General features: G+C 35.6%; 1 protein-coding gene across 1 annotated transcript; it reads right to left on the bottom strand.

Annotated features, from left to right (window-relative positions):
• Positions 1-9270: 9270 nt before the first annotated feature.
• Positions 9271-10423, bottom strand: LOC143231512 (uncharacterized). The gene is made up of 2 exons (XM_076466040.1): positions 10183-10423; positions 9271-9465 (listed from the first exon to the last, which is right to left on the bottom strand). The coding sequence occupies exons 1-2, from the start codon at positions 10348-10350 to the stop codon at positions 9286-9288; spliced, it is 348 nt and encodes a 115-aa protein (XP_076322155.1). The 5' UTR covers positions 10351-10423; the 3' UTR covers positions 9271-9285.
• Positions 10424-11146: the final 723 nt, after the last annotated feature.

Genomic DNA, 11146 nt, shown 5'->3' with positions numbered 1-11146 from the left:
CCGGCAACTGCTGCGATGTTCTTGTACATCTGACAGCTTCAGTGCTGCATGAGCTATGATAACGTGAGGTTGTCATTACACTTGTCTCTAGCCTGCAACTTAGTTAAAGGTAAGACAATAGTGGGACACCGGTGGGTCCCATCGCAGGAAACGTGTTAATTACTCACACGTTTATGTTATCAACAGAGATATTAAAATTGTTTAGATTTTGTGGTCAAATTAATTACTTACACGTTTATGTTATTAACAGAGATATTAAAATTGTTTTGATTTTGTTTCAGATCTGATCATGGCTACAAGGAGACGTCAATGTGAGAACAGCCGGACGCTTTCTGTTGTATTTGTGGATGCTTCACGCTTATTCGTCAAAGGCGTAATATAACATCGTTTGTGAGGGCGTGCTTATAAAGCGTACTTTGGACTTGCTGCTCTTGGTGACCAAGACATGAAATGGGCTTCACATATTGTGTGTCATAACTGCGAGGAAATGCTGCGTGACTGGACAAAAGGAAACGTAAGGGTTTACCTTTCGGAATTCCCATGACCTGGCAAGAACCGATGGACCACACAACTGACTGCTATTTTGTCTGGTCAATACAAAGGGCATTGGCAAGAAAAACAGACACAAAATCTCATATCCTACTATTCCCTCAGCAATCCGACCTGCTCTGCACTCTGATGAGCTCCCAATCCCAGTTTTTTAAGGATATCTTCCATCTGAAGATGTGGGGTGACCTGACCAAGAGCAAGAGACTGCTGATGAAACTCAAAAAATACTTTCAGAATCTGGCGATCCTTCTTATGAGACCCCACAGTCATTAACTCCTCAACAGTTTAGCCAGCCAGAGTTGAATGACCTTGTGCGTGATTTGGGTCTCTCCAAAAATGCAGCTGAAGTGTTAGCTTCCAGGATGCAAGAAAAGAATCAGCTGAGCCATACAACTAAAGTGTCATACTTCTAAAATCGGGAGCAGGCTTTTGTGCCATTTTTTACAATATGTTTGTTTATTGTCATAATATCTCAGGTCTTCTCCAGGAATTAGGGATGCCAATATACCATCCAAATGACTGGCAATTATTTCTAGATTGTTCTAAGCAAAGTTTGAAGTGCGTTCTACTTCATAATGACAATGTCTATGCAGCTGTTCCAATTGGACACTCTGTGTATTTACGAGAGGAATATAATGACATTAAGACTGTGATTGACCTACTAAAATACCACGAGCACAACTGGACAATTTGTGTGGACCTCAAAATGGTTAATTTCCTCCTAGGTCAACAAAAGAGGATTTACAAAGTACCCCTGCTATCTTTGCATGTGGGACAGCCGAGCTCGAGAAAAGCACTGGAACCAGAAGGAGTGGCCCATACGTGAGACTCTGAAGGCGAGTATGCCAAATATTGTCAACGATCCAATTGTCAGTCGAGAAAAGATCATATTTCCTCCTCTCCATATCAAGCTGGGCTTGATGAAACAGTTTATGAAGGCGTTGAATACTGACGGTGAATGCTTCCAACACATATTTTCTGTGCTACCTGGTTTGTCCTTCGAGAAGATCAAGGCAGGTGTTTTTGATGGACCACAGATTCGTGCACTTGTGCGTGATCAAGAATTTGCCAGAAAGATGAACGACAAGGAAAGGACTGCATGGCTTTCATTTGTGGCGGTGATGGCAAACTTTCTCGGCAATAAAAAAGCTGACAACTATGACACCCTTGTAGCGAATATGTTGTCAGCTTTTCGCGATCTTGGATGTAACATGAGTGTCAAACTCCATTACCTGTACAGTCATCTTGATAGATTCCCTGAGAACCCAGGAGCTGTAAGTGATGAGCAAGTCAAGCGGTTCCATTAGGACCTCAAGACCATGGAAGAGCGTCACCAAGGGAGATGGGACAAACATATGATGGCAGATTACTGCTGGAGCATTAAACGAGAATGCCCTGAGACAGTCCACAAACGCAAGAGCTACAAGCGGAAATTTATGCCTGAGTAGACTGCAATTGAGCTTTGCCTCCTCATAGTAGCAAATGTCTTATCTACTAATCAGTTTTATATAAATAAATTGAATTATAACTTGATATAAAATTGAATTTATATAAATAACTTTAATACATTTATACTATCTTGCATTTCCTTTTTTATTACCCAGCTATATTAAAGAGTTTTATAACATATTTTATCACATATTTTTCATGATAGACTACGACGTCAATGTGATGATGACGAAATTTTGAGATTTTTAAATACCTTGATTGCAAAAAAGTAGAGCACTGAGGAAAAAACTAACTTCAGATCTGAAATCAGGGCAAGAAATTATGTAATACCAAGTTTTTGATATAAATGCAACAAAAACTTTGTTGACCAGTGAATTACCTGCATCTGCATTGTCTCTTGTAGTACTAGCAACTGGCTTGCAGAACTGTATAATATCGGAAAGTTTCAGACGCTCGGTTGTCGTAATTGGAATCTGTTTCCCAGATGACTCAACAGGCTAAAATACAGTCTTTATTGAAAACTCTAACGTACAACGATCGAAAATAGAACAGAATGGAAGTAGGACTGAACTGTACAATGTATTTAAGTCGAACGCGCGAACCTCACAGTGACTACCGAGCCGACTGACCGCCTGGGCATCGCTGGGACAATAACGTGTGCTAGTTACAACACAAGTAATTGCAAGTTTCTCGAAAAATACTTAAACAATCCTAAATATATTATATTACTGTTAAAGTTCATCAAAGGCAAACACGTTGTGATGTCTATAAGCACGTCTATTAAATAAAAACACCTAAACAAAAACTAGCAATACAATTCAAGTAGAGGCTTCAGGTCGTTGAAATCGCTCCTTTTGTGTTCTAATTATACAAGAAAATACAATATTTTTACTATCTATGATAAGAGAATATATTGTTCTTTTACCCTAAAGTACCAGCACTTTATTAGAGGGCGGTGATAATCTGAAATTTCATGGGTTAATGAGGGCCACAAACACAGGTATAATGAGCCCTGTTGTAAAATCGAGGCTCAGACTAAAGGGAGCGGAGGGGGGTGATGTAGGGCGCGTCTGGATCCGAGCGGCCTGAACCTGTCGTTAACTATACACTAAACGTACACTATGGTCAGCGGATTCGGCAGCCAAGGAGAGAAAGGCGTTCGACAATAAAACCGGCTAGACATACATAAGAACAAATGGCGTAGGAAAACCGCACAATATACACATAAGATTGATGCAGCTACAAGCTACAAATGGCCTGCCAGATCTAGATCACAGGAGTTTATGCTTGGGAGTAATATTTTCGAATTTCATGCTCTGTTCAATCTGTTGTGATGAAAATTTTACTTAATCTTATACTACATACAAGACGTAGGTAGATTCTGTGATAGTGCTTGCAAGCCTTGCATGTATACTTAGGCCTACTGACTGATACTTACGAGCTATCGTTTAAATTGAAAAGCTTAGAAGCACGCCTATATTAAAGATGTACATTTCGGCTACTGAAAAAGCCTACATCTAGGCCTAATTATGTAATTCGATTGGTAAAAACACGAGAATTACAAGAACAAACACACAATTTGTAGGCCTATGATGCAATAAAACAATTCAACAGACTAAACTGTGAGGGGATGATTGTATGCACCATCCCCCACCTAAAATGAAAGGGGGAAGTATCCCCATCTCCCCAGGATCTACGCCCCTGCACATTACACATTTAATGTGTAACTGATCAACCAAAACTTTGCATCATTAGTATCTGAAGCATCTCATTTCTATGTGGCAAATATATGTACACAAGGGATCGTAGGACACAATACAAATGTTACAAGGAACATTATATAGCTTTCTTAAGCGAATTATGCAACAGAAAACAACACGTAGGATAGAATTAGCATACAATCTCGATTGGATTTAGTATGCTCCAAATCAGAGCGTCATAGAAAATTCAAACTTTTTTCACATGTTACAGACATGTGGTATTCGCAAATCACCTTAATATTTCGAACTGAACCCAATAAGTACCATGTAAAATTGTCTCCAGTACAAAGATTCTAATTGTAAAAGAAACATTGTTTCCATTCTTTGCCATAGCATCATCACCTGACTGCTCATTCTCTCACATCATTTGTCATCTGTAACATACAAACATCATCCACTCAGCTAGTAAAGTCATTCACCCTATCCACACGAAAAGTAGATATTATCTGCTACAGGGAACAAAGAAACAAAAGGTAAATAGAAGAAAATGATGTCAATGGTTTGTTCTGGACCATTTGTTTAAACCAAAACGAAACAAAAATTCCTGTATTATTACAGTTGTGAAAAATATATGATATGCCTGCATATCAACTTTTCCCATCACCTCTGAGCATGACCTCAGGCTGAAAATTAAAATTAAACCCAATAACTACTTGCGCCATAGTAAAAAAATACTTTGATTCTACTTTGTTCTTAAGAGTAGTTACATACCAGATGGATAACTCAACCCTTTAATAAAGAACTATACTCAACTAGAAGATAAAACTTTTTATTATGTTTTGAAAGGTAGCATAATACATTACAACGTGAAACATTAATTTAAGTAAATATTAAATGAAATACAATACATCATTAAATGATAATAACGATAGAAAGAAAACCTTTTACAATTGAGCAGCACAACTGAGATGTAATATACGTTAAAATGATCAAAAGAAAAACCCTTGTAAACATAGTACTATAAAATCAAAGCTCTTGTAATGAATAAAACTTTACAAAAATGAAACTTTAATATACACACACGCTTATCACATAAAAATAAACCCTTTAATATAGAACATAGTTAATGTCCCTTTAACAAAGAACATATTAATACCTTTTGACATAGAAAAGAAGTATGTTCAAGTACACTCTAAAAAAATACCAAAATTATTCTACAGCAATGAGTTACTTATAGAGAATAGTTATCCCTTTTAGAATGGAGGTGGGCGTAGTCTAACAAATTATATAATTGAAAGTTAAATACAAAAAAGTAACAGTTGTGGAGGGAGAAATTTAACAGAGATATCCTTTAAAAATAAAAGGTTTAATACATCATGCCAGACATCACACGATAATAGTAATAAATTAGCATGAAAAACCTTTAACAGAAAAAATGCATTATTAATAAAGACGAAAACATTTATATTTTCGATCCATTCTGTGAAGACTGGGTAAGGGTGTACTAATCATACAAACAATATGTATGAAAATGGAACAAAAGGAAAGAAACACAAACGAATTACATATATTTAAAAGTTAATTTAAATTCCTGTTCTTTCACATACAATTGTGCAGTTGTGAAAAAGAGAGGTAACATCATTACACACACAAAATAAGAGAGGGAATAATATAGATATAGTATTGCAAGTAAATATGAACACAGAGGACAAAGTGAGTTTGTAAGGAGAATATATAAAGCAAATATGCACAAACATAAATACATTGCATTATTACAGAAAATGTGCAAAAAACAATGAATATTTGATATGTGACGAGTCTTCTGATTTGTATATATATGACTATATAATGTGGTTCTAAATATGCTGTAACACTTTCCACAATTCATCCAAGTCGTTTGATTACCATACAACGTTATTCGCAACCACACGGCCTCGATGATGTTCATATAAGACTTTGTGAAGACTACGACATTATTGTGAATATTCCATCAGCCTCCTTACAATCCAAGTAGGTGTTCCATTGAGTTTATGTTTGGTGTCATCGTCACATTGATAAAATGCATTCCCGAGGGAGTGGCATAGCGAATCAGAACTTAGCTGTATCTGTCAGCAGCCAGGATGCTTTCGTACATTTCTGGCTCATATACAGCCCCACAGTTGTATTTATCCATTTTCATGCTTCACTGTAGCCATTATACACTGACTGTTACACTGTTGTCCAGTCTGCTATCGAAAATCAGTGTGCCATTGATTATTGCCACACAGCAATTGTTCATAAAGAGCACTGTTTTACAGGTTTAAAATATCCTGCTGCTTTATTTCTGTTGTCTTTTCTCAGTAAAGGTTTTCTAGCAGTTTCAAGCCCACCAAGGCCATGTTTGGCTAACTTACATCTTAATGCTTTTGACAAAACGGTTAGCACTTGCACTTGTAGCAAGATCTTTACTGAATGGTCGCTTCACGCACAGAAAAGATACTCAAGGAACTTTACATTACTTGTTGGCAGTTTGAGTTTTTCTTCGACTATTACTATTCTAGTTTCGAGAACTCTGTTTAGAGCCTTGCATATAGCACTGGGTAAAACTTGAAGTTGGACTGTTGATAATAGTCTTAAAGCTTCGACTTATAGATGCTTGCTATGCGTAATTTCCTTTTCAGCAGCCAACATCTTCACCAAAAGTTTCAAACTCTAAAATCGAATCATTTCCAATACTTATGTAGGTCTTATGCTGGTTTGACTCTTGCAAAGTACTTGTCTGACACTGAATTACATTATGTCGTGTCAGCATAGCACTGCATTAAGCAACACTTCATTATACACATAAATATTATTCTATCGTGTGTAATATGGATTATATACTTACTTTGTCCTCTGATTCCATAAGTACTTCCAGATATACACACACATAGATACGTACATAATAGACCACAAAAGCTGCTAGACTCCTGTCTCATGAGAGTCTATTACCCATTCTGTTAAACCATCAGATCTGGGATGATAAGGTGAAGTGTAAAGGTTCACTACACCTAACCTTTAAAGTACGTCAGCAAACACTTTGCTGTTGAAATTGGAAACCTGGTACATGTGAATTTCTTCCAGTTCTACTTTCCAAGTTCTTTGCTAACACGTCAGCGAAAGATTGTGCTAATGTATCAATCAATGCAAAAGCTTTTGCCCACTTAATAAAATATCTTAAACTGGCCTGTATGTATTAATGACCTCTCACTTTCTTTTGAAGTGGGCCAGTGTGTTTGAGACCTATTCTTTGTAGAGGAGGCCCAATAATTTTCTTTTGGAGTTTGTCCTGCCTCATCAAGGAACAAACAGGCGTACTGAGCAACAGTACATTTCCTGGTGACTTCCAGAAATATTGATAATATGGTTATTATCATATAAATTATTATTAATTAAAATAAATTTTTCGGATATGCCTCAAACTTGTTAAAGTATAATAACCATTTAGTTCACTAAGTGATTGACTTAACTGTGTATATCTGAAAAACATTAAACTTGTTTTTCTTTGTTTATCGACCTTAACAGCCTAAATAGTTTTACTAATCAATTTGCAAAAAATAAAAAAACGGCGTATGTGTGTTGCTCTAACTTCATGCTGCAAAGGTTTTGTGCGAAATCAGTTCCATAGTTCTGAAGAGAACGATTATTGAAATATTGAAATATATATATATGGGAATGAAATAAGGAAAAAAGTATACAGTGCAAGTTGATGCCACTTCGTCCTCGAAACTAAAACTGAATTAAGTTAACAGTGACAACATGAAATTAAGGTTTGTAGATCACTTTGTACTACACACTTGTAAAAGATAACATTGTGTTGTAGATAAGGAAAGCAATACATTTTTTTATGTTATAGGATTATCAGTAAGAACTAGCGACCTCTTAGAGAAAAGCTGAAGTAGGTTTTGTTTGATATGAAAACCAAGTAAATCCCCCTTGTTTATCCTGCAATGCTTACAAATACAGAATTGTCAAATTAAAATATTTCGTGTTTGTACTAATTTATTCGTCGAACAACGTTTGTTTCCTAATACCTTATGTCTTCATTAGTAAGTTACTCGACTCAAAATATGTATTTTATGTAAACATTTAAAAGAGTTTCTGTGAAAACCAGTGGAGTGCAATCCAGATAAGAAATTCTTGATAAAACAAAAGCTTATCTCATATACGAATTTAATTTAGTGTTGCATCTTTCTTCACTCTCAGATAGAAGATGGACAATCTCACATCCTTTCTTCGTTTTATACAGTTATTTCAATATTTTTATTCAACACAATGCTGGTATCCTCGCAAGAACTAATAACAGAGCAAATAAGCCCGGCATGGCCAGGTGGTTAAGGCGCTCGACTCGTAATCTGAGGGTCTCGGGTTCGAATCCCGGTCACACTAAACATACTCATCCTTTCAGCTGTGGAGCGTTATAATATGACAGTCAATCCCACTATTTGTTGGTAAAAGAGTAGCCCAAGAGTTGGCGGTGGGTGGTGATAACTAGCTGCCTTCCTGTTAATCTTACACTGCTAAATTAGGGACGGCTAGCGCAGATAGTCTTCAAGTAGCTTTGCGTGAAATTCAAAACAAACCAATGGTCTAATCTGTATGAAACCTCCAATAAAACAACTAATGAATTTAGTTGCATTTATTACCAGGTAAAGTATGTAACATCTACACGTCATTATCCAAAAGCCTAAGTACAAAACACGAGTTCGAAACAGCCAGATGTGTTTAAGAAAGTAATAGACATTGCTAAACTTAAGGGTGAAAGGGGCCTTAGTTATCATGGTAAGACTCCTGAAGCCACTTACACTTTGTATGATTGATCCCTCATTAGAATACGATAATCTTTAGGAAATGTTTTCCTTCTCCGCAAGTATGATTTGATATCAAATACGCATGTTAAAATCGTTGTAAAAATAAAAGAGTAAAATCACTAAATCCCTGAAACAGAATCATGATAGATGGAACACCAAAAATCGTGAGGAGCTAACCACGTTGTTCTCCATACGACATTACATTACACGCAAAATTAGTTAGTTAGTTTTTTATGATATGTACTACCATGTTCCCATATTTTGTAATAAACTCATTCAGAGGTATCACAAAGACCAAGCATTGCATCTGTTTCAGGTATCGATGCTACACACAGAAAATAACCTGCAATTTAACTGTTTTCAAACTCTCGTAAATTACACCGTTTTGACACCCTGCATACACTTAGCGACCATCAATCAGTCTGTCTTAATGCTGTTTCTTTGTATGTATACCCACTGAATTTCGTTTAAAAGCATGATAGAAATGCCATGCCAAACCGTTCAATAGGTGACAAGGTAGTACAAGATACCTATATTTCACAGTCAACAGAACCACATATAACTCAAAACGATACGCAATGCAATGATCAGTGGCATCAGAATACAAGGTACAATTTAAGTTATAGTTAATTTTTCACCTGTTTTGGAATGTTCAAATTATATAAACATATGCAAAAGAAAAGGTCTATTATTTGCGAAATACTGAATCATACTCTACCGACGGTTCACAAGCAACAGTATTTTGGTTCTCTCTATTGTTAGTGTTTTACCTGTTTAATTGTTTTCTCCACTTCAAAGATGCCGGCGATATCATTTTCTTCTAGATCCACTTCATCCTTATTTTCCCGCTGTTGAATCTGTTTAGTAATATTTTGGATGAGATCCCTATGTTGACGCTCTTGAGTAATTAACGATCTCTGAATCCCAGGATTTCCTAGCTGAAAAAATATTCCAAGTTACGTATATTTGGAAACAAGTTATTTAATGAAATTTTGTAGATAATTTTAATCTCTTATAATATTTTACGTATAATTAAATTATCAAGAAACGATCTTTTTCTTGTATCTGCTGTTAATTTCAGATATCTTGTATTATTAACCAGTCATAAAAATTAACAGCACTTCAAGCATACTAAATAATTCTTTGAAAGCAATAACAAATTAAAAATTTCTACACGTCCGATAAACGTGTTCACAATAAACTTTAACTATCTTATTAACGCAATAAGGATGGATATTAATAATCATAGATTTTTTTCACTTACAGTTTGTTTGTACCGATTATTTTCTATTGTGTTCAGAAGAACATTCGAATAGTTTTGATAGTATTGTATTTAAAATGTTCTTAAGTTTCATAAAATGGACATTCCAATTTTTGTTTTGAAATATGAAAATATTGAACACATATTAACTTAAAATCTCATTAACATAAAAAATGTTAAATATACAGTTATGCCTCAACAAAATATTTTAGGTTTTTCCAAGAATTTTTGTTCAGTGTATATAAAATTATAATATATATATTTATTATTATAACCAATGTTCGGTTCTGTAGCCTGGCAGCATTATCCCTACCCAGTATTTCAGTTAACCTAACTTCTACAGTACTTTATCAAGTTTCCCATCCTACTGTAATACATGATAAATCAAACTAACATAAATGACATTTGTTGAAGTATTTCTGAAGTCGGGAGCTATAGTGAAGGATATAAAAGGCACAGTTCCAAGTTGACGAATCATCCAAGCTGTTGGGTGGACCCAGTCGTAAAGGGCACTTGTCCAATTTTTGGATAGCAGCGGCCAACCACCGACATCATTCAACATCTTTTTCAGTGTAGTTACTCCATTAACGATGTTATCGTCTTTTGTTGTTGTTGGGTTTGTTTTTTTGATGGGAAGAGAAAAACGATCAGTTTACTTGACATATTGCAACTTACATAGATTGGTAAACTGAGAAAATATACCTTCGATTTGTTGTGCTATCTGCAAATAACATTCCGAAAATAAAATAATAAAGAACAGCATACGACTGTATACAAGTAAACAAACATCCAATAAAACGGCACTAGTCCACCAGTGACATAGCGGCAAACTCACACAACTAGAAAACGGGTTTCAATACCCCTGATAAACAGAGTCCAGAGAGCCCTTTGTGTAGTTTTGTGCTTAACTCCAAACAAAAACAGTACTAAATCAGGATATGATATAGAATACAGTACTAAACCCGGATATGATATAGAATACAGCACTAAACCCGGATATGATATAGAACACAGCACCAAACCAGGATATGATACAGAATACAGCACTAAACCAGGATACGATATAGAATACAGCACTAAACCAGGATATGATATAGAATACAGTACTAAACCAGGATATGAGATAGAGTACAGTACTAAACCAGGATACGAATATAGAATACAGCACTAAGCCAGGATATGATATATAATACAGCACTAAACCCGGATATGATGTAGAATACAGTACTAAACCAGGATATGATATAGAATACAGCACTAAGCCAGGATATGATATAGAATACAGCACTAAGCCAGGATATGATATAGAATACAGCATTAAACCAGGATATGATATAGAAATACAGCACTAAACCAGG

This window comes from Tachypleus tridentatus, chromosome 11 (genome assembly GCF_004210375.1).
Source record: "Tachypleus tridentatus isolate NWPU-2018 chromosome 11, ASM421037v1, whole genome shotgun sequence".
NCBI classification, from domain to species: Eukaryota; Metazoa; Arthropoda; class Merostomata; order Xiphosura; family Limulidae; genus Tachypleus; species Tachypleus tridentatus.
Note: the sequence above shows the minus strand (reverse complement) of the source record. Positions and strands in the feature narration are given on the sequence as shown.

Coding starts and splice junctions, on each gene's coding strand:
- LOC143231512 (XM_076466040.1), bottom strand. CDS start 10,350: ATGTTGAATGATGTCGGTGGTTGGCCGCTGCTATCCAAAAATTGGACA. Junction 9,466..10,182: donor CTTCAACAAATGTCATTTAT/GTTAGTTTGATT, acceptor ATATTTTTTCAG/CTAGGAAATCCTGGGATTCA.